General features: G+C 50.4%; 1 protein-coding gene across 10 annotated transcripts in view; it reads right to left on the reverse strand.

Moving 5' to 3' along the window:
* The window catches only part of GFRA2 (GDNF family receptor alpha 2), a 297825-nt gene that overhangs the window by 104091 nt on the left and 168903 nt on the right, over positions 1-24831 (reverse strand). For all 10 annotated transcript variants that reach the window (XM_086416115.1, XM_086416114.1, XM_086416113.1 and 7 more), the window contains 2 exons: positions 891-1000; positions 101-241 (listed from right to left, as the gene is read on the reverse strand). In XM_086416115.1, the coding sequence (XP_086272241.1) occupies positions 101-241; positions 891-1000 (251 nt within the window). The remainder of the gene's footprint in view (positions 1-100; positions 242-890; positions 1001-24831) is intronic.

A 24831-nucleotide genomic window follows, 5' to 3' on the forward strand; every position in this document is an offset into this window, starting at 1 on the left:
CACTGCAGGGGGAAGGACAGCAGGACCCGGCACAGTTCCAGGGCCCCCAGGACAGGAGGGGCGGGAGGGCTCCTGACGGGGTGGATGCGGGCGGACTCACGGAGGCATGGGTTCTCTGTGAAATCCTTCAGAAACTTCTCACACTCTTCCTCCATGTTTCCACTCCCACGACAGCTGCACCAGGGGGACACCACGATGCCCGTGGGGCTGGAGTCCACGTAGTTGGGTGTTATATCAAACCCTGGGCAGGGAGACAGGGAGGCCGAGGAGAGAGGAACAGTAAGCCTTCCCTCCTGGCCCCCAGACCCCAGGCACATCATAGAGGAGGCTTGGGACCCGTCCCCCACCCCTCCACCTGACCCCTAAACACATATACACCACAGCTCACAACCCAAACCACGAGGGTCGGCAGGGGGGTCATGGCATAGAGGACAGCAGAGGGGATACTCAGGAGCCCCCACCCAGAGCACGGGCCCTGGCTCTCTCCTATACCAACAGTCAGGGAGACTAAGGCTCTCTCCCGGGTTTATGTCCCAGTGCCAGCATTGACCAGCAGGGTGAACATGTGCAAGTCACTCAGTTTCCCTAAGCCTCAGTTTTCCCATCTGTAAACTGGAGCCCTAACCCCCACCCAGAAAGCTCTGTTTTGAGATTTACATAAGACAGTCCATGTAAACTGCTCAGTGCAGAGCCTAGAATGTCATACAATGAACATCACCCTTCTTATTTTGGAAGCTGCCTAAGATTCTTGGGGCTCCTCCCTTGTGATAAAACCCCAGCTCCCATCACAGCTCCTATCTGAAACCAGGCAAAGGAGGAACTGGACTTCAGTCCCTAACTGGGCCAGGGGCAGCCGGGAGCCACTGAGATCCCAGGCTGGGGTGGCTTACCGATCATGCCAGCGTAGGAGCCCAGACACGCTTGGTAATTGTCGGTGGGGCAGCTGGTGAGCGTCTGGTAGGAGGCACGGCAGTTGGCATGGAAGTCCGCCAGCCGGGACCTGGGGTCAGGAGAAGACCATGGAGAAAGCAGGTTAACCTGGCTGACCTCCCGTCTCCTCCAGGGCACAGCAGCTCCTTCAGAGCCTCCCAGGGCAGGAGGAAGCCAGGAAGGACAGAGAGGAGGAAGATGGGGGGAAACAAGTTTTGGGGGTTTCAGGCTAGGAACTCCTTGAGGACAGGACTTCCTGGAAATTGAGGCATCCAGTTTTGTTGTTGTTCAGTCACTCAGTCGTGTCCAAATCTTTGTGACCCCATGGACTGCAGCACACGAGGCTTCCCAGTTCTTCCCTATCTCCCAGAATTTGCTCAAACTCATGTCCATGGACTCAGTGATGCCATCCAACCATCTCGTCCTCTGTCACCCCCTTCTCCTCCTTCCAGTCACCCAGTTTAGGCAAAACCCATTCTGAACAGATCTCTCACTTGGAGGAACACAGAGAGAACCCAGGTGGGTTTGCTGACAATGTCTGGGACTCAGACAGGAAGGCCGGGCTCTGCTTCCTGCTTGGTCACACTCCTGGTGACCTTTCCCAAGTCCTTCAACACATTGTTACTGCCACCCTACAATCCCTGCCCAAGGACTTCCCTGGGGGGTCAGTGGTTAAGAGTCCACCTTGTAATGCAGAGGATGTGGCTTTGACCCCTGGTCCAGGAACTAAGATCTTATAATGCCATGGAGCAACTAGCCCGAGAGCCACAAGGAGACAGAGTTCATGTGCCACAACTCAGGATCTGCATGATGCAACAAAGATCCAAAGCAGACAAAAAAATAAATAAATAACCTCTGCCCAGCCACCTCATAGGGCTTCCCCGGAGGCTCAGAGAGTAAAGAATCTGCCTGTAACGCAGGAGATCCAGGTTTGATTCCTGGGTTGGAAAGATCCCCTGGAGAAGGAAATGGCAACCCACTCCAGTATTCATGCCTGGAGAATCCCAGGGACAGAGGAGCCTGGTGGGCTACAGTCCACAGGGTCTCTAAGAGTCAGACACGACTGAGCAACTAACACTTTCAGCAGGATCCTTCTAGGGGTCAGTGGGACCAACTCGCAGGGAGATTAAAAAAAAAAAAGAGTCCCCCTAGGATAAGACATCCCTCGGGCATTCCTGACCCTTCTCTTCTACATCAAATCAGAGCAGAGCCTCCAGGGCTGTCCCTCCACTAGCTCTTCAACCCTGCAAGGCACAATCAGCATTTTCTTCCCCTGGTGACGTAACCTGTCATCACCTGCTCCTCTCTGTCAGCATGGATAAAGCTGCTTTGTACCCACCTGCACACAGCTCTGTGTTCCCAGAACGACCGTGAGCTGCCGGAAGGCAGCCGCTGTCTGAGCCTGTCTGTCCCCAGCCCCTAGCACCTTGTGTGGAGTTCACAGGAGGCCCAGGGCACCCAAGTCTAACCTGCACAGGTATTTCTATTCCTTCTTCCTCCTGCCCTACTGCCCCGGCCCCAGGGCTGTTGCCATCGGCCTGGGCTGGGACCACTGCCTGCCTCCCTACTACTCAGGCTGTAGTGTATGAGAACGCTACAGTGGCCACAGGAAGGACCATCCGCCACCCTGCCCATGCTCTGACCACACCACAATATTTCTCACAAAGCCACCTCAAAGATCACCCCTAATTCAGCTCCCCTGCTCCTCCACTGGAACTCTGTCCACATTAGGAAGGAGAAGAGAGAGAGAAAAATGAGAAGTTGAGAGAGACCAGGAACAGGACAGCCTAAAAGGAACACCCTCAATGGAGGCGTCCACTTAGGTCCTCCCACGGGACAAATCCGGATTTGCCAGGAGGCACCACAGTCCCAGGAAAGGGGGTACAGGAGAAGGAAGAAGCAGCTCTCCAGAGCAATTTGATGCCAAAGAAGCCTCATGTGTCCCTGAACTCCTGCAGCCTGCAGAGACAGCAAGGGGCCGGAGATGGAAGGTGAGCTCCAAGCTGAGAGCCAGGGGGCGGGGTCTCACTTCAGCTCCGCTCCTAACTCACTGCAAGACCTCAGATGAGTCCTTGCTTCTTGCGGACTCATTTTCCTTATTTATCCAATAAATAGAAACTGTTTTCACAGTCGGGGAAGATGACAACGTTCTGGAGATGGATGGTGGTGTGGTTGCATGACAATGGGAGTGCACCCAATGCCACTGAGCTGTGCACTCAAATATGGTGAAAATGGCCAATTTTATGCTGTGTATAACTGACCACAATCAAAACGTGACTTAAGCAGAGGTCCATTCATACCCACTTCTTATGACCAAGTCCTCACAAAAATTCTGAGATATGCCAAGCAGTTGTTAGCACCCATCCCCCTTTACAGAGGAAGAAGCTGAGCCTCAGAGGAGCTGAGTAACTTGCCCAGGACCCCAGAGCTTCTAAACAGCAGAGCCAGAACTCCAGCCCAGAACTCCAACGACAGGGGCAGCCCCTTTTGGCAGGCCTCCCACCCCCATCCCACTCCTCTACAAAAGTATCTTGTCCTCCACAGGAAAAGAGAAGCAAATTTGCATTGTCTCCACCCTACCTCCTGCCCATAAATCACACACTGTATCTGCTCACCCAGTCCCCCAAACAGGGAAAAACAGTACTTCCAACCAAGCTCCCAGCCACTGCAGAATAAGACTTGGTCTTGAATGGTCAGATCAGCGTCTGTTCTGCTACATGAGCCCAGCAAATGAATGAAGGTCAATGAGAGGTGGTCTCTGCCCACACCCCAGACCTCCAGAGACCTGCCAGGGAGCCAGGAAGGGACACGGACTTAAGCAAGGAGGATCTGGAGCCAACAAACCAAAATCTCTAAGCAGCTATCACAGGTTGAATTGTGTCAGCCAAGGAGCCACATGGCTTCCCTGGTGGCTCAGATGGTAAAGAATCTGCCTGCAATGTGGGAGACCTGAGTTTGATCCCTGGGTCGGGAAGATCCCCTGGAGGAAGGTATGGCAACCCACTCTAATATTCTTGCCTGGAGAATCCCCATGGACAGAGAAGCCTGGTAAGCCACAGTCCATGGGGTCATAACAAGTCGGACAAGACTGAGAGACTAACACACACACGAGGAGCCAGATGCTCATCCCTGGTGCCTGTAAACCTGACCTTATTCAGACATAAGCTCTTTGCAGATACAGCAAGATGACGTCACAGTGGATTAGGGTGAGCCCTCAGTCCAATGTCTGGTGTCCTTATAAGCAGAAGAGAAGAGACACAGACATACGGTGAGAATGCATGTGAAGATCCAGGCAGCACTTGGACTGATGCACCTATAAGTCTGGGCTTCCCAGGTGGTGCTGGGGTAAAGAATCTGGCTGTCAATGCTGGAGATCCGGGTTTGATCCTTGGGTCAGGAAGATCCCCTGGCGGAGGAAAGGACAACCCACTCCAGTATTCTCACCTGGTAAAACCCATGGACAGAGGCGCTTGGCGAGCTACATAGTCCATGGGGATGCAAAGAGCTGAACACGACTAAGCTACTAAACATCCACACACCCTTGCAAGTCCAGGGACGCCAAGGAGTGCCGACAACACCAGAAGCTAAGAGAAAGGCATCGAACAGATTCTCCCTTCAAGCTTGCACAGGGAGCACGGTCCTGCCAACACCTGGATTTTGGACTTCTGTCCCCTAGAACTGTGAAAAATCAGTTTCTGGGTCTTTTTAACTGCATTACAATTCCTTTACAGTGTTGTATTAGTTTCTGCTGTACAACAACATGAATCAGTCATATGTATACATATATCCCCTCCCTCTTGGACCTTCCTCCCACCCACCCCTCTAGGTCATCACAGAGCCCCGAGCTGAGCTCCCTGTGCTGCACAGCAGCTTCCCACTAGCTGTCTGTTTTACACATGATAGTGTATCTATCGGAGAAGGCAATGGCACCCCACTCCAGTACTCTTGCCTGGGAAATCCCATGGACGGAGGAGCCTGGTGGGCTGCAGTCCATGGGGTCGCAAAGAGTCAGACACGATTGAGTGACTTCACTTTCACTTTCATGCATTGGAGAAGGAAACGGCAACCCACTCCAGCGTTCTTGCCTAGAGAATCCCAGGAATGGGGGAGCCTGGTAGGCTGCCGTCTATGGGGTCGCACAGGGTCGGACACAACTGAAGTGACTTAGCAGCAGTTTATCTATGCCAATTCCAACTCCCAATTCATCCCACCCTCCCTCTCTCCCTATGTCCACATGTCCATTCTCTACATCTGCATCTCTATTCTAACCTATACAAACAGTTTCCCCTGTACCATTTTTTCTAGATTCCATGTGTATTTGTTAATATATGATATTTGTTTTTCTGACTTACTTCACCCTGTTTGACAGACCTATATCTTTTCAGTTTCTGTTTTAAGCCACCCAGTCTGTGGCACTCTGTTAAGGCAGCCACAGGGCACTAACACAGCACCTTCAAAGACTTCATTGTTTGCTCGGGCTCAAGGTCTCCCTCTAGAAGGAGCCAAGAGGATGTGGTCAGGCCCCAGCAACAAGGAGCACTGCAGCTGGGCAGCAGGAAGCCACGGCTGAACTCCTGCAGGGCGCAGGGCTGTGAGATTACCAGCAGAGATGCTAGCTACCATCTCCTCCCCACCAAAGAGAAGTTAAAACAAGATCTCTTAACCAAAATACAGAAGTCCATTCTAATGCCATTTGATCACATGGAGAGCCCAACCCCCTCCTACATCTCCTCAAGGGCTCACTGTCAGTTCTGCCCCTGAAGCCCTTTCGCCCACCAGGCACATGGACTTCTCCCACCTCTGTGCTCAATTGCATACAGACTTACTGATATGGCCGTGTCTGCTCCCCGCAACTGGAACATACATTCCCAGAGTGGAAGACTCTACTGACTTCTTCATCTATATCCTCCAAACGCCTTTGGACTAGTGGGAGATATCCACTGGTCTTTTTTCCAAATACGTATTGAGGCCCAGCCATGTGACTGACAGACCAGTGATGGGAATGGCACACATGTCAGTGAAATGTCAGAAAGGACATCGATGGGGTTGGGGCTGAGTGCCCACCAGGCCTGGGCCAGGCCTCCACAGAGGTCAGTGCCAGCCCAGTGTCCTGGAGGAGCGTGATGCCTGCTGCAGCAGACCTGAGCGACCTCCCCATCCTACATGCAGGCCTCACGTCCCTTCTGCAAGGGTGGGTCTCCAATCACTGACATGGAACACTGAGGTGCTTAGCAGCCTCACGTCCACGATGCCCCTCAAAATATCACCAGACCCCAGGCTAGAGACAGCGGGAACATGTGAAAATGAGAAATTGATGCCCACAGGGACAGACAAGGTCATTCAGAGAGAGGGGGTAGGTGAAGGAAGGAAGCCAGGACTCAGAAGGGGAAAGAGTTCTGATGCTCAGTGAGAAGGGGACGACAGATCCAGCTGCTGCGAGAGGAGGAACAGCTGTCACACGGCTGTGCACAGTCCACTGCTTGCCCGACACATGACCTTGGGCAGGCCTGTCGTGTCTCTGGGCCAGCGTCCCCAGTTATTCAACGGGGTGGGCCGTGCCGGCCTAGCTCCCTCGTCGGGTCTGTTAGAGAGCTGGGCACACAGAGGAGGCACCGTCCTTACCTTTTTTCTCTTGTCCAGACATCTTGTCCCCAGCACTGTGCCTGCCACTGGCAAACAGGAAATAGCTTTTCCTGTGTTTGATGTAGAAGAAATACCTGTTCGCCTTGTTGTGGTAGGTCTGGGCCCCACACAAGGTGAGTGTATCAAGGAGAGATGACAGCTCCCACCATCTCTCCATCCGGCTCCGGAGTCCCCCTGATGGACCCAGATGAACAATGGCCTCCCTGCCCCACTTCACTGTCCACGCCACACTGAGGACACAGGAGCAGCAGGGGGCCCTTAGCCAGATCCAGGGTGACCAACGAGGAAGGGCCACCTCGCTCCTCCGAGGCTGTGGCCTATTTCCTTCACAGCAGCCCTACGGTTGTCTTCAGAGCACAGGGAAGGTAGAGAGAGGAGCAGAGGGGAACGGTGGAGGGAAAGGCAGCGGCTAGGCCTTCTGTCACTCTATTTCTTCAGCCTCAGCATCCTTGTCAAACCAGAGTGACCACTTAGGAGGACACCATGTCCAGGTCTCCAGGAGGCCTTTGATTGTTCAGCTTCCCTCTGTCCCTCAAGACACAGGCAAATCCACATAGCCCACTCCCTTGTCCAAGCAGCCGGCTCCATCCACGGCATTAGAGACCAGTGGCGTCAATTTCCTCCAAGCCGGCGACACTCTCAGCTCCAACCTCAAGTGAATCAGCCAGGTCCCAGTAGGTACAGTCTCCAAGGCAAATGTTATCCTTTCATCATGCATGGCAAGCCAGCTGGGGATCTTGGGCCAGCTGCCACTCTTTTCTACAGATGGTGTGAGTTCCCCAGTCTCTTGGACTCCATTCTCACTTCCAGCAACAGACTTTTCCTCGCCCAGCCCCATTGCTTCCCAGATGTTTGCCTTGAAGAGGCCCCATAGGATAGATGGCATAAGAGAAAGCATGAGAGAAAGAGAAGACAGACAGACAAAGGGAAAAAACAGAGAGCCAGCAGAAGAACCATCAGTGAACACAAGCCAAGTCCACTCTCAGTGAGATGGAGCAAAGACTGCCAAACGTGTTCAGGGTAGCAGGTGGATCTATCTGAAACACGCAGACCTCTTTGGGTTGGTTTCATCAGCCACTGTAGCCTATTCAATCACAGGAAAGCAGCAGGAGAGGAAGAGAGACACTTGACCCCCGATTTCATTAAACAGCCACCAGATTAAATGTAGGACATCCAATTAATTTGAATTTCAGATCATTGATAATTTTTTTTTAGTATAAGTACATTCCATGCAATATCTGGGATATACTTATACCAGTTTCTTTCTTTTTTTTTTTTTCTTTTTTCCAGTTTCTCCAGCATTCAAGTTTAACTGGGTAGCCTGTATCTTTGTTAGATCTGGCAACCCTATCTGATGGGCTGATGTGCTCCCACAAAGGGAAAATGAGGCAAAGCTGGAAGTGCCATGGTCAACCCAGACAAGCCAAACCATCCAGACCTGGCCGGCGGGAGAGGGTGGACTTCCTATAGCTCAGTAGTTCTCAAAGTGTGGTCCACAGACCCACAGCACCAAGTGTAAAAGTGGGAATTTGTTAGAAATGCAGATTTTCCAGATCCCACCCCAGATATAACAGATATGAAATCCAAAGGCAGGGGCCAGCAATCTGCACTTTACCCAGCCCTCCAGGTGACTCTAATGCAGGAAAAGTTTAGGGATGCAACAAATGGTACAGGCTTCAGAGCTGGGCTTGCGGGGACCCTTCAGGCCCACTCCCTGGTCTCAGCTTTAAATACGGACATGTTATCACCCAGTCAATGGAAAAAAGTAATGCTTCAGGCTGTAGCCCAAGAAGGTTCACAGTTAGATGGCTAGGCGTATGCACGTTTGTACACACACAAACACACACACACACATACCTATCCCCATACAGAACAGTCACACTTGGGTACACTTCCCAAGTGGTGCTAATGGTAAAGAACTTGCTTGCCAATGCAGGTAACACAAAAGACATGGGTTCAATCCCTGGGTCAGGAAGATCCCCTGGAGGTGAAAATGGCAACTAAGTCCAGTATTCTTGCCTGGAGAATCCCCATGGACAGAGGAGCCTGGCGGGCTATGGGGTCACAAAAGAGCTGGACATGACTAAGTACACACACACATCTCAATTCTTTGCTTTGACCTTGTCAAGAAAGCACAGGTACCTGTTATGAACAAATCTCTCCCTTGGTCCAGGTTGCAAACACCTTCTCTTGCACAAAGGCTTTCTCCAATCTGTCTGGCTTAGAATAATACTATGGTAAATTGCACCCCAGAACCCCAAAGCGTTCCAATGCTGGCCAATACATAGCTTTAGCGTCTGAAAGTGAAAGTGTTACTCACTCAGTCATGTCTAACTCTTTGTGGATCATAGCCCGCCAGACTCCTCTGTCCATGGAACTCTCCAGGCAAGAATACTAGAGTGGATAGCCATTCTCCTCTCCAGAAGATCTTTCTGACCCAGGGATCAAACCTGGGTCTCCTGGATTGCAGGTGGATTCTTAACTTCTTAGCCACCTGAAGATCTTGTTAACTTTGCCAAAGTCCCATTTATCAGGTTAGATCTGTTACATTGCTGCCACAGAAATCAATGGGTTTCTACTAGTTTAGAATCACAGGAGGAGGACAGGAAGCTAATATTTACTGAGGGCCTCCACTCTGCCAGGCATGGGTGTCGCATTTGACTTTCTGAACAATCCCACGAAGTAGACTATTTCACAGCAAAGACACAACAACTCCAAGAGGCAGGTCACATGGTCACACACCCTATAGCCAGCACAGCAGGGCCAGGTGCCTACCAATGAGAACGAGGTCTTTCTGCAGCTTTGCAGCCATGACCCACCACTGCTAACGATGCTTCTGGGGGCAGCCACCAGCGCTGCCGTGTGCTAATGAGCAGGGCACTTGAATATTTCATGGAGGGGAAAAAGGATTCCCAAGAAATACAAATTACTCACGATGGGCTTCAGAGCTGATTTAGGGGAACGTAGAGGAAATGGCTTTAATAGACCCAAGTGCTTCTGGAATGGCTTTCTGAGGTTCCCTCCAGCAATGCAGGGCATGGTTAAGCAGGCTCAATGTTACGTGACACCAAGACAGAGAGAAATGGATTTCCCCCATGGGCCTGCTTTCTGACACCTCCGGGGTTCACTGTAGACAGCCTGAGCCCCGTTCTTTCCTGCCTTCTCTCGGAGGCTGCTGCAACTTCTCATGAAATTACAAATCCACTTGGTTTCCTTCCCTCCTGCTTATTCTTTAAGTATACGTGGATATTTACTCTTTCTGTCCAGAATAGCTGCTCCCCTTAGGGAGAGCAATTCCTCCTCTGGCCAGGTAGTTCTTACAGGCTGTCAACCATATGCTCCACCTTCTGGGGCTACAGGTGCACAGATGACCCAGGCTACCCCTGCTACACAGGTCTCTCTTCCTGGCCACACTGACCATCTAGGATAAGGAAGCAACACAAGCTAAGCCAAGCACAGCCCTGCCCTGAGGTTTTCCTAAAGAGCAAGGAACAACTTTCTTTTCTTTCTAGTGATTAAAGCACCAGAGATGTGAGCCCAGAAAAACTGGGACCACAGATCTAGCCTCACAGTCACAATAAAGATAACATGCAGCTAGCCTGCCAAGAGAAGCAAAAGTTAGAGACAAGGAGAAACAGAGGGAGACCTATTTGCACTTGAGTCCTGGAATACACCCTTGCCCCTTCTATATTTTACTGAAAGTCAATAGATTACTTTTCCATTTTTCTCAGGGTAGTTGGGTTTCTGCCACTTAAAACAGAAAATTTTCTGACTACCACTTAGCTTCACTCTCTGATTTTATCTGATCTTCTTTGCCCAAGTTCAAAGCAACCACAAAAGGCACACACTGAAAGGGACACATACCAAAAACCCACAAAGGGTCTATCTAACCCATGTGAGACAGCCAGGATCACAAGAACACTTCAGTGCAAGTAACCTGGAAAATGGATGATGGTACTATTCATGAAGGAAGACAGACCTGGCCTTGGATTCTTCACTCAGCTTAACTAGAGAGGAACGGTTCCAATGGATAAGCCACAGAAAGCCACATCGCTACTGAAAATGACAAGGATGCTGTTGTTGCTGTTCAGTCAACAAGTCATGTCCAACTCTCTGTGACCCCATGGACTGCAGCACGCCAGGCTCCTCTGTACCTCACTATCTCCCAGAGTTTGCTCAAATTCATGTCTGTTGAGTCGGTGATGCTGTCTAACCATCTCATCCTCTGCTGCCCCTTTCTCCTTTTGCCTTCAATCTTTCCCAGCATCACAGTCTTTCCCAGTGAATCGGCTCTTTGCATCAGGTGGTCAAAGTACTGGAGCTTCAGCATCAGTCCTTCCAATGAATATTCAGGGTTGATTTCCTTTAGGATTGACTGGTCTGATCTCCCTGCTGTCCAAGGGACTCTCAAGCATGTAGATTATACCAATATATGAAAATTCAAACATGAAATAACGTTAAGGGATAAAAAGCAGGAGACGATATACTTATGCACCGTAGGCAGAACAGGGGAAAATGGTCAGTGAACTGACACAATCCAGAAATAAATTTCAAAAGATGCTAATAGAATCCACTGTTCATTATATGCTCTTTTAATAAAGTTGGTTTAAGATAGTCACTATTTCTTTACATTTAATTGAATGAGGCCTCAGGAATCCTGGGTTATTATAAACAATGATTTCTTGAAGTCTCTGGTTAGAGAAAATGTTACTGGTCCCAGAAGCACCAGAAACTGACCCTTGATCACAAGAGAAAGAGGCTGAGAGAGCAAAGCTGCCATCTCAGAGTCCTGGCCCCTCACTCCAGGGCAGCCCTGAGTCCTAGGAGCTGGCAGGTGGGAGAAGAGTCTGATACCAGGCTGGGAAATGCAGACTGAACCCTTCTGTATGTGACTAAGACCTCAGAGCAGGCTGCTGCCAAAAGCAGGATTTGTTCTCCTCCCCCAGGAAGTCCTGAATTCTATGAGAACCCCACCTATACACAGAAGCAGGCCCAGCCCTGAGGTCCAGTTTATGGCATCATGTCATGCTGGCTGGGTCTGAACCCTGGCTCAGCTACTCGCTAGCTGTGTGGCCTTGACTCTGTCATTAAACCTCTTCTAGGCCTCCATTTCCTCATCTGCAGAAGAGAAGGGATCACAGTACTTACCTCCAAGTTCGGGAAGATCCCTTGTAGGAGGGCATGGCAACCCACTCCAGTATTCTTGCCTGGAGAATTCCATGGATAGAGGAGCCTGGTCGGCTACAGTCCATGGGATTGCAAAGAGTTGGACACAACTGAGCAATTAACACTTTCACTTTCACTTTTCATGCTCAGGATGGGCTTCCCAGGTGGCACTAGTGGTAAAGAACACATCTTCCAATGCAAGAGACACAAGAGACATGGGTTCAGTCCCTGGGTTGGGAATATCCCCTGGAGAAGAGAATGGCTACCCACCCCAGTATTCTTGTCTGGAGAATCCCACAGACAGAGGAGCCTGGTGGACTACAGTCCATGGGGTTGCAAAAGAGTCAGATACGACTGAAGCGACTTAGCATGCACACGCACACCCATGATGCTTCTCCATCCTCTCTCTTCAGGCCAAAGGAACAAAATCTCTCTGATCTATTAACAAGCATCTCCTTCATTTATGCGGTCACACAAAGTGCTTCCACTAACATCACCAGGCTTTACCCTGAAGCTAGCATTATTACCGCTGCTTTACAGATAAGGAAATAGAGTCAGAAAGAGATTAATCAGCTCACTTAACATCACAGCAGCAAGGCAGAAGTTGCTGTTGTTGTTTAGTTGCTCAGTCGTGTCTGACTCTTTGTGACCCCACGGACTGTAGCCCACCAGGCTCCTCTGTCCATGGGATTCTCCAGGCAAGAATACTGCAGTGGGTTACCATTTCCTCCTTCAAGAGATCTTCCTGACTCAGTGATCGAACCTGGGTCTCCTGCATTGCAGGCAGATTCTTTGCCCCTGGGGAAGCCCAAAACACTTAGCTTCAAATCTTAGCTCCAAAGCCAGTGGGTCTTCCCCTCCACCCCGCTGCCCCCACCCTGACCAGGCCTTCTCTTTTCTCAACCCAGTGTTTCGTCCCCTCATTCGGAAGCTACAGAAAGAGGGAGGTTTATTTCTCTTCCGGTGTCATCTCAGGGAATCAGCCACCCCCCTTTTCCATCGATTCTGAAACTCACCCAGGATCCTCTCTCTCCTCCAGGTGAGCCATGAGGGCATCAATAGCAAATGACCTAGAGGGACTTCCCTAGTGGTGCAGTGGATAAGAATCCGCATGCTAATGCAGGGACTACGTTAGAAGATTCCACCAAGCAACTAAGCTTGTGTACCGCAACTTCTGAGCCCTCATGCCCAGAGCCCATGCTCTGCAACAAGAGAAGCCACCACAACCAGAAGCCCATGTATTGTAACAAACTGTAGCCCCTGCTTGTAACAACTAGAAAAAGGCCTGTGCAAAGTAATGAAGACCCAGCGCAGCCAAAAAGTAAATAATAATAAAAAGCAAAAAAACCTGGAGGGGACTTCCCTTGTGGTGCAGTGGCTCAGACTCCATGCCCCCAATGCAGGGGGCCCAGGTTCAAACTCTGGTCTGGGAACCTGATCCCATATGCCGCAACTAAGAGGTCTCCTGCCACAACTAAAGATCTTGCATGTCGCACAGAGTATCAAAGATCCTGCGTGCCACAACTTAGACCCAGCAGAGCCAAATAAATAAAATATAAAAAAAGAAAGAAAGAAAAGAAAATGACCTGGAGATATCTGTGGTTGGAGCCACTGGACCTCAGGTGATCAGAAGGCATCAGTTAGAACCAGGCCACCATCAAAAGATTAGCACACCAACCAGAGTGGCCAACAGAAGCCTGCTTTAGGAGAAGACAGAGAGAGTCTGGATGGGGCAGAAGCCAACCTGAGCCCACGTGGATCTCCCACCCGGGGCCCAGAGATGGGAGCCAAGGCCATATCCTTCCTCTAGACACCATCATTGGATACAGTCCTTCCTGTTCTCTAAAAACACAGACAGATAGGCAGATGTCCTTTTATCCAGTTCCCGTCCCCACAATCCCTTCACCTGTGTTCCAAACCTATTATTACCTGGTAAGAGGAGAAAAGAATTAAACGTATGCATCATTTGATTTTAATTGAAGGACTGTTCTATTTCATTGAACTGCTAAGTAAGCTGAACAAGAGATTGTGTTTACATAAGCAAATCCTGAGTCACTATAGACTTGCTGTCACATTAAGTCAATACTTATGAAGGCTCTCTATTTAATTATTCAGTGAGGATTGACTTATTATTGTGTTAAGAGTGTGGTTAGCCTTGAGCTAGGGAGCCAGTCAGCTGAAAGGTTTCTTTGAACTTTCTCTGAATGCTGATATGGTTCGTGCTGGTGGTAGGAGGCTGGCTTCTCCCCTCTCTCCCTCCCTATGGCCACCCTCTCTCCTGCTCCAGAGCAGAAAGCTCCAGGTTCACCTCCCTCAAGTCCATTAAGTCAGGGGTAAGAGGCGATCCTGCAGTGGCCAGGGAGCAGGCAAGGTCCCAGTGGCCAGTGGCCAGTGGTCAGGCCCTCGTGTGATCTTCCTAAGCCTGGGGATTACTCCTAAGACCCTGACACGTTAGGGCTCGTGAGCTAAGTTGGGGCTTCCCTGGTGGCTCAGTGGGTAAAGAATCTGCCAGCAATGCAGGAATCACAGGAGATGCGGGTTTGATCCCTGGGTCAGGAACATCCCCCGGAAGAAGCCATGGCAATCCACTCCAGTATGCTTGCCTGGAGAATCCCATGGACAGAGGAGCCTGGCGGGCAACAGTCCATAAGGTCGCAAAGAGTCAGACAAGACTGAAGCAAATTATCAGGCATGTATGAGCTAAGTTGAACACTCTCAGCCTTCATCCTTCCCATTTTAAGCTGAAGACCTCCCACTAAAAAGACCCAGATCCCTCCCCAGCTTTATGAATTCCAGCATTTCCCCCTCCCTCCCACCTCCACAGAGTGTTTCTTGACCTTCGCCATCCATCCAAACCCTATGATTCCAGGGCATGTTTGTTACAGAGACTCAGATAGGTTCTGACATCAAATTATAGTTCCTGAAATGTAACATACAGACGAAAATCCAGCCTAAACTGCAGACCAGTGTGAGGGGCACAGTGATGGAAAGCAAAATGCCAGGCACCAAATGACCTGGGTTCAAGTCCCAGCTCTGCAAATCACAAAGGGTACAAGCTTGGGTGTGTTACCCCACAGTGAGCATCCTCATCCAGAAATAAAGGTCTAGTCATTTCTGGGAAGAGTCACTAAGGTTCCCATACAGCACCAAGAACTGTGCCCAGCCTGCAGGTCTCAGCTTTTTGTGGGACTTACTCTGACTCTGGTGACTATGGCCCCACTCATGACCCCTGAGAGAGGACTTCCTAGGATTCAAGAGCCCAGCATTTGCCACCCTAACTCCACCCATAATTGGGACTGTGATGACCTCTCCAATTCACCTCTCCTCCTCTTCCTCTCCCTTGCCCAAACCCTCGCAGAGAAAGCAAATGGCACATATTCCCCAACCATGATGGTTCACAGATCCTTATTCTATGGTCTCTTCCTGTTGGGAATGCCTTCCTCCAACCACATGCTCCTTAACTCCTCTTCCAGTTCACCCTTCCAAACCCAGTTCAGGAGGTGGGGCTCTTCCAGAAAACCTTCCATAAGGCTTTGCCCCAACTCTGAACCTGTTTCACAAACTCCAATTATTACATTTGCACCCCAATCATACCATAATTTGTATTTTTTGTATCTGTTTCTCAAATTAAACTATGAATTCTTTCAGAACAGCAAACACTTTATTCATGTTTGAATCCTCCGTGCCTGGAGTAATGCTTGACACTGAATAGAGACTCAATAGCTATTGGATGGAAGAAGGAAAGGAGAAAGAGAGGAAAGAATGGACGGATGATGGATGAGTAGATGCATAGATGGATGAGTGGGTGGGTGGGTGGATGGATGGATGAGTGAATGGATGGATGAATGGATGGATGAGTAGGGGGGGACGGCTGGATGAATGAGGGGGTGCGTGGGTGGGGGGATGGATGGATGAATGAGTGGGTGGATGGGTGGGTGGATGGATGAGTGAATGGATGGATGAATGAATGGATGGATGAATGAGTGGGTGGGGAGGATGGATGGATGAATGAGGGGGGTGCATGGGTTGGGGGATGGATGGATGAATGAGTGGGTGGATGGGTGGGTGGATGGATGAATGAGTGGGGGGGGGAATGGATGGATGAATGGATGGAAGGATGGATGGATGGTTGGATGGATGAGGGGGCAGATGAATGGATATTTGAGTGGATGGGTGGATGAGCGGATAAATGAATGGGGACTGTATCTGAAGGCACAGACTTTCGTCTAAGCATGAAGAGTCAAGAACTCTGAAACACCTCCCCTTGAAAAATAAAGTTACAAGCAGCTGGCAGCAGGGCAAATGCATCAGCTTCACATTAACTTTCGCACTAAGATAGGTCAGCCCCCCAGAATGCCCTTGGGTGGGTCTGTCTCCCTCCACTCCTCAGGTCCTGCCCACTGGTTGTCAGGAGCTTGGAAAAGTATCTTTGCCATCTCTGGCAACAGCCATTCACTAAAGGAGGCCCCTGTGGTCTGCAGGAATTAACACATATCCTTAAGCATCACTCTTAACACGAACAAGTGCCTTGAGGACCCACAGAGGAAAATTCAATGAGTCCCTGTGGAGAAAGGCTGGGTAAACTGTCCATTCTCACACAAGCAGAAGAGCAAAGGAAATCAGTGTCAGGAAGAGTATGTGGGTCAAAACGCCCACTGCCTACAAGCTATAAACCCTGGCAACATCACAGTATACCTGTTAGTGCCTCAATGGCTCCGATACCTACACAGAAGAGTGTGGCAATGAAATCACACATGCAAAAGTGAACAGTGAAATCATAAAAGCAAAAGTACTTCTGAAAGACAGAACTCACTCCGTACAGGTTTATTCTTTTTCTCTCTGGGAATGATGAAGACAGAGTAAGAGCAGGAGCCGGAACAGGGACAGAAGGCTGATGTGACAGAGGGAGAGTAGCCTGCACCCTGCAGCCCAGCCTGAGCAAGACGCAGAAAGGACCGGGAGTTCGGGTCTGCTCTCCCACAGGACTGGGAGAACTCACCTTCCCCCTTCGGACACAGAGGCCGCAGTGGGCCATGGGCCCTCAGTCACTTCCCCACCACCACCAGCATCCTCTTTCCAAACCTTCTAGAGCCCACTGCAGAGACAAGTATTTTTCCGATCAGGCAAATCTCTGGGCAGCTATGCCACCACTAGGAGTCTTTCTCATTATATAGACTAATGAGAATGCTGTGCTTCCCGGGAGGAATTCATCAAGGCAACATCTATTATAAACGACATTTTTCCTGAACTAACAAAGGATGTGAGGCTGGGGAAACTAGTTAAAAGGAAATGTTTAGCTGATTCCAGAAACCATTCAGAAATTAATGACCCACCCCCTTGCTGGCCAGCACTCCCCTCTGTGCTCCGCCTCCCACTTGGACCCCCTGCCCTAGCCACCCACCTCCCGCCACTGGAGCCAGCAGGTAGGGGAAGGAGAGAGGTGCCTGCTCCCAGGAATACACTGCCCGAGGAGGAGAGCCAAATCTTAGGCACTGGCATCACTGAAGCATATAAGACCAGATTATTTGTGGTCCCAGCTTGCTGATGCAAGATGAAAAATACAGCAAACTCCGGCTGCTGAACTCAGCTTTTTTTCCCCCTTCTCTTCTTTCTCCTTCGCTGAGGTTAGTGTTTTACAAAAAATGGCCTGAAAAAATAAAATCTATAAACTGAGGGGTTCCAACCTGTCAGCTTGAGGTCAGGCGCACAAAATGAAGGCAGTATTTGGAGAGGAGAGAACTGAATTCAGGTCTTCTGTCTCACCTGCAAGCAGGATGCTCACTTACACGTGTCCTCACTTGCACACCCACATGAAGGCCATGACAGACGCCACGCACACAGGTCACAAGCATCCCCAGGCAGAAAGTTCTCATTCTTCCAACTTGTAAGCCCTGAATCTTGAGCAGGTCCTTCCTGCTTCTAGCTCCAGTTCCACAACAGATGTCAGCTCCATGACTGACATCACAGGACCAGGAGCCATGACCCTTCCACATGGTGGTACAGGTACCAATGTTGACTACAGGGAGCTGCAGGCATCCTGTGAGGAGTGGGCTGGGTGGAAATCAGAGGGAACATGGCAAATGACTCAGGGAAGGTAGGTGGTTATGGAGTCCCACTGCATTAGCCACCAGCCCTCTGAAAACTACTATAAATCAATGAAACATTAGAACCCTGGAGCTTCTGAGATTTGAACCTGAGCCTATGGCTTCATCTGAGAAGACCAAGTGTGAAGGCAGTCCATCCCCAAGTGGCAGAAAAGAGATGGTGACTTCTATGTGAAGACAACACCAGGAAAGGAGCAAGAAGACTCTTAGTGAGCTCATCAAGGGTTTGAATGCATTTAAGTTGGGAAAGATGGAAGGCAGGATGAGAAGGGGATGACAGAGGATGAGATAAGCTGGACATCATCTCTGACTCAATAGAGGTGAGTTTGAGCAAACTCTGGGAGATGATGAAGGACAAGGAAGCCTGGCATGTTGCAGTCCATGGGGTCACAAAGAGTCAGACACAACTCAGCGACTGAACAACAACAATTTCAGAATAAGCAGATTCTGGGGCTCAGAAAAATTCCCCACTGCTTCAACTGAGTCTCTCACACATACTCTGCAGGGCTCTATCAAGGCCGAGGTTCAAGTAGGGAACAGGACACAGGAGTACAAGGTACAAAGGGAAGAAAAGACCATGAATGGAAATTGAGACACAGGGAGGGGCAGACCCAGAAGAGACAGAAAGTCACCATGGCAACTGTACAAGAGAAAGAGAAGTGGACCCAGCGGTGGAAAAATATAAATGAGTGGGTTCTTGAGGCAGAGACTGGAGTAACATCCCCGAGTTTGGATGCAAAGAACCCTGGAAAGATGCCTTTCCAGGGCACATGGGCAAACTTAGGCAAAAGGAAGTCCCTGAGGAGCCAGCTGCAGACTGAATGTTTGTGTTCCCACAAAATTTATATATTGAAACAATCCTCAGTATGATGGTTTTAGGAGGTGGGGACTTCGGGAGGTGATTGGGTCATGAGGGTCATTCATGCTCATGAATATCATACAAGTTCTTTTTTTTTTTTAATTTAAAAAGATATTATTGAAGTATAGTTGATTTACAATGCTGTGTTAATTTCTTCCATACAATATTAGTTGAGTTTTTAACATGATAGTGCATTTGCAGTAGCATACAAGAATATTAATCGTATACACTGGTTAATGGGTCTACCCTGTCAGCTCAGAGGTAAAGAATCCACTTGCACTGCAGCAGATGCAGTCTCAATCCCTGGGTGGAGATCCCCTGGAGGAGGGCATGGCAACCCACTCCAGTGTTCTTGCCTGGGAAATCCCATGGACAGAGGAGCCTGGCGGGCTACAGTCCATGCGGTTGCAAAGGAGTTGGACACGACTTAGTGACTAAGCAACATTGGTTAGTGGTAACACTGGCAATTACCAGGAACAAAATAATTATTATACATGTTCTTATGAAAGAGATCCAGAGAGCTTGTCCCTTCCACCATGTGAGGACACAGTGAGAAGACAGCCAAATATGAACTAGCAAGTGGACCTAACCAGACACCAATGCCTGTGCCTTGATCTTGGGCTTCCCAGCCTCTAGAACTGTGAGAAATCAATGTTTGTTGTTTATAAGCACTACCCCCCATCCAGTATATGGTATTTCTGTTATAGCAGCTCAAATGAGCTAAGACAGGGTTCACCATCAAGCCTTCATTCTCTACAGTGAGTTCAGGGGCAGGGCTCCCCAGACCCACTTGGAAAGTTCTAAGCCCCCAGGGGAATTCTAAAATTAAGGTAGTGTCCTCACCCTATCAACCCCAGCTGCTCATTCTGTCCTCTTCCCATTAGGCTAGAAAGTGGCTTGACCATAACACCACTGGACATCCAGCACTTCCTGTAAAACAAACGCCAGTTCCTGAAGGCTGCCCCTGTGGCAGGCTCTTGCTGGGCAAGAACATTACCTTCCTGTGCAAGAATCTGAAGGACTGCTCTCTGGGACCTGGGCTCAAACATTATCCTCCTTGCTCCTAGGGTGGAGGGAGGAGGCAGCATTTCAGTGTGTCAATGAAGGTGGACCCCCCACGGCAGCTGGCACACAGCAGGGCTGACTTGACAGACATGGCCCTGGTACAGGAGTCAAACAGGGCAGGAGAAATGGATGCTGATGGGCACGGTGGGCAGAAAGCTGCAAACCATGACCCAGACCCACCAGGACACAAGAGGAACCATGTGTCACCAGGGTCTGCTCAAGGAGAGCCACCAGAGGACACCCCAAGAGGCACAAAGCCTGAAGATATCAGTTCATCAGGGTGATGATGTCTGAGCCCCAGTCCCCAGGGGGCAGAGTCCTTCAGATTCCTGCACAGGCAGGAGAGCCTGACAGCATCCTCCCATAGATGGTCTTCATGGGGCCTGGCAATTCATGGTGGCCCTTCCTGCTGCCCCTTGGCCTAGATGTCCTTAAAGGTAACCTGAATTTCATCTGGGTATTTCTGGGAGTGATACTGGGGTTCAAAAGAAAAAGTAGAATCTACCACCGCATTGGAAATGGGGTACAGTGGGTTTTAATATATGTGAATGAATGTGGCAATGAGGAAGGTAGACCAGTTGTACAGCTGACAGGGGAGCTATCCCTTGACTACCCAGCTTCATTCCTCTGCAGTAGGAGGTCTACAAATAGTAGGTGGACAGACTGTTAGAAGATCTTAGGCAGAACCCCCTCAAACCAGGAGGCAAACTGGGAATGGCAATTAGAAATCAGGTGGCTGGTGATCTGTTGGCAAAGGATCGGTAAGGGGTGAAGGCTGCCATTTTAATGAAGGTGTCCAGGACTCTAAGACAATGGTAATTCCATGTGCATAAAACTGAACAGAAATGAAATCAAAAATAATTATGTTCTGGGGGACACTCAGGAGTTGGCAGAGGATCCCCCGACCCACCTTCTAGGCTTGAATCCAGGTAGCACACGTAATGGCATCCCAAAGAGTGTCATTCCTGGTAGAAGTCTCTGTGGGCCACACTCAGTGTTGACCAGGCTACCACAACCTGCTGCAATGGAGCCATGGCCCAGACACAATCTCTGGACACCTACCTTCCAGGCTAGGACTTTCTCCCACTCTCCCTCAATCAGCAGACCTTCTCAACACCCATTGCTTTTGACCCCTCCTGCTCTAAAGGAAAGCAGAAGGTGGCAGCAATGGCCACAAATGACAACAAGATACCACCCAAGCTTCCAACTTCAGAGCACAGCATGCCAGCTGGGAGAAGTTGGGGAGTCAATCATTAACATCATCTGTATTAATACCAGCTGTAGTAGTGAGTGCGTACTCAGTCGTGTCTGACTCTGCGACCACATGGACTGTAGCCCACCGGGCTCCCCTATCCATGAGGTTTCCCAGGCAAGAATACTGGAGTGGGTTGCCATTTCCTGCTCCAGGGGATCTTCCCGACCCAGGGATCAAACCTGCATCTCCTGCAATGGCAGACAGATTCTTTACCACTGAGCCACCTGCTGCTAAGCTGCTGCTAAGTCGCTGCAGTCGTGTCCGACTCTCTGCGACCCCATAGACAGCAGCCCACCAGGCTCCCCCGTCCCTGGGATTCTCCAGGCAAGAGCACTGGAGTGGGTTGCCATTTCCTTCTCCAATGCATGAAAGTGAAAAGTGAAAGTGAAGTCGCTCAGTCATGTCCGACTCTTAGCGACCACATGAACTACAGCCTACCAGGCTCCTCCGTCCATGCAATTTTCCAGGCAAGAGTACTGGAGTGGGGTGCCATTGCCTTCTCCGACTGAGCCACCTGGGAAGCCCTTAATACTAGTTGGTTCATCCCAAAGGAGGTTTCTGAGCCCCAAATTGAGGCATTAGGGCTGGGTTGTTTCAATCCAGCTCCCAACAAAGAGCAAGCCCTGCTCGCACCACAAGGAAACCGGCTGTTGCCCCACACACACACACACAACTACACACTCGGGGCTGAGAGGCTCCGAGGTAGGCAGCCAGGTGGAAACCTTCACGGAATCCCTATGCCCAGCCCGGGGAGTGCCACAAGGAGCTGAGCCAGCCCAGACACTTGGAATCTGAAACCTGCACTATGGAAACCCGTGGGTTTTTTAATGCAGTTTATGTCTCCTACATTTTTATGCAGTTTATGTTTGCTATAATTATTTCCATCTCAGTCCTTACTGAGACCTACTGAACTAATAGTAAATAATAATAGCTAACAATTCCAAGCATCTGCTGTGTGTCCGCTAAGCACCTCTGAAAGTATTAACGGCTTTAATCCTCATAAAATCCCCCACCAGACAGAGAAGGAAACCAAGGCCTGGAGAAACGACTGAGCATGCCTGGGAAGTGCTGGGGGCTGGGACTTGAAGCCTGGTCTGTCTGGGGTGCAAGCCCAAGGCCACTGGTCCTCTCAGAGGGGCAGATAGGCCTGGACCGCGGCTCCTGTGTGGGAAGGACATCACCCACTGGGGTTGGGTATGATGGGGGCAGCAGAAGCCAAGAGAGAGGCCTCACGGTGGGGTCACAGCCATGAGGGCAGAGCCAGTAGCTGCCTGACCTTGAACCTATTCCTCCTGTTTCCCTTCCCCCTCAAGAGTCACTGGGCTTTGTTGTCATGAGGAAGACTGGTCCCTTATAGGCCTACAGCACATCTGCTTTTCTTGGTCTTTGCCTTCAAAATGGTGGTCTTTCTCCGGCTCCTCTCTCTGTCCAGGAAACCACAGTGACCCCTCACACATTGCACAACAGACCCCAGCCCAACCTCACCCAATCAAGTGGCCTGGAACCCACCCTCCCACACCCTCTCCCTTCCTTAGAAATCCCCCCTTAGCATTCTCCACCCTTCCATGCAGCACCTGCTCACTGGAGGTCCCTCCTCTCTCTCATGGGAAATTGATGGTCATGAACTCTGCCTGGGCCCACCAGCCTTGGGGGTCTCGGTCTTTCTCTGGCTGATGACTCCCCTGGGGAGGTGTGGGAGACCCTGTTTTAGTGTGTTCATATTCCAGGGCTCTCATGGCAAGTCACCACAAACCGAGGGACTCAGTGTAGTGAAAGCATTAGTCGCTCAGTCGTTTCCAACTCTTTGAGACCCCATGGACTGTAGTCCACCAGGCTCCTCTCTCCGTGGGATTCCCCAGGCAAGAATACTGGAGTGGGTTGCCATTCCCTTCTCAGGGGATCTTCCTGACCCAGGAATTGAACCCAGGTCTCCCGCATTGCAGGCAGATTCTTTATCACTGGAGCCACCAGGAGAAATAACAAGAATTAATTCTCTCTCAGTTCTGAAAACTAGAAGCCTGAGATCAAGGTGGCAGCAGGGGAGGGGGCTTCCCCACCTCTCACAGCAGCTGGTGGCTCCCAGGGATGCTCGGGGTTTCCTGGCCTGAAACTGCATCGTTCCCATCTCTCTGCCTCCATCCTTCTCCCTGTCTGTCTGTCTGCCCCGTCCTTCTTTAGTGTTAGTTAGTGTTAGTGTTAGTCACTCAGTCGTGCCTGACTCTTTGCAACCCCATGGACTGCAGTCCACCAGGCCCCTCTGTCCAAGAGATTTTCCAGGCAAGGATACTGGAGTGGGTTGCCATTTCCTTCTCCAGGGGATCTTCCCAACCCAGGGATCGAACCCGGGTCTCCTGCACTGCAGGCAGATTCTTTACCAACTGAGCTACAAGGGAAGCCCAACTGGCATGCTGCAATTGGCATTTAGAGTCCACACTAACCTAGTGTGGCCTCATCCTTATTAATTACATCTGCCAAAGAAAGAAAGTGAAAGTGAAGTCGCTCAGTCTTGTCCAACTCTTTGCGACCCCATGGACTGTGGCCTATCAGGCTCCTCCATCCATGGGATTTTCCAGGCAAGAGTGCTGGAGTGGATTGCCATTTCCTTCTCCAGGGGATCTTCCCGACCCAGGAATCGAACCCGGGTCTCCCGCATTGCAGGCAGACGCTTTACTGTCTGAGCCACCAGGGAAGCCAAGACCCTATTCAAATAAAGCCACATTCTGGGGTTCCAGGTGAACCTTCTGGAGTTTGGGGAAGGGCTATTCAACACACTTGCATTCACCCATCTCCTCCTTACAGCAAGCACTTGACCTCACCTACTCCCAATGTCAGCGTGATTCAGATGCAGGCTGAGACCCTCTGTATCTGGCCTGAACAGCCACTCCTCCAAGAATAGGCTTTTACTCTCCAGTGTCTCAGTCTCTGAGACTACCCTGCCCATGCTGGGAGAGGATTTGGGCGCCTCCAGCACAGACCCCAGGACCTGCAGCCCTGATGCCCTAGGGGAGTGATTCCCACTGTGCTCTCCCCCTGTGCAAGGACAGCTATGGGCCCTAAGCTTCACTTCTTCTGGTTCCCAGACTCCAATCTTGCGTCACCCCAGGGCCAGGCGTGCCCCAGCATGGGAGCGAGGGATGCTGCAATTGGCAGCAGACTGGCTGTGTCAGGAGCCAGCTAGACTCACGCAAGAATGCTGCCCAGTCTTGTGTGGCCACCAGCAGCAGCCTCCACACTGCGCAGAACCCCATCTTCAAGGCTGAGGTCCATCCGTGTGTTCTGTTCACGCCACAGTGGTCTCTCTGCACTGGCATCCCATTGCCACCAACTGTGTGGATTCACGGCAAATATTTTGATTGCTTTCCAAAGGATAAATAGGCAGGGGTCATTTTAATAGTAAAAACGCCAGCTGGATATTAAAACAAAAGTTTTTGGATGTTCCACACAAGCAAATGGCAGATAAATCTGGGCCACTCTCCAGCCCAGGCGGCCTCCTTCCACCATTGGAAGAATCCTAGAGAACACAGAGAAGGAGGAGACACAGCAAATAAACTCCTACTCACAGGTGCACCTTTGTTGTGGTGGTTTGGTTGCTCAGTCGGGTCTGACTCTGTGACCCCCATGGACTGCAGCAGGCCAGGCCTGCCTGTCCTTCACCATCTGCCAGAGTCTGCTCAAACTCACATCCATTGAGTCAATGAGGCCATCCAACCATCTCGTCCTCTGTCGTCCCCTTCTCCTCCTGCCCTTAATCTTTCCCAGGATCAGGGCTTTTTCTAATGAGTCAGCTCTTCACATCAGGTGCCCAAAGT

This window comes from Bos grunniens, chromosome 8, assembly GCF_055505025.1.
Source record: "Bos grunniens cultivar Pamir isolate PY7600 chromosome 8, Bosgru_T2T1.0, whole genome shotgun sequence".
NCBI lineage: Eukaryota > Metazoa > Chordata > Mammalia > Artiodactyla > Bovidae > Bos > Bos grunniens.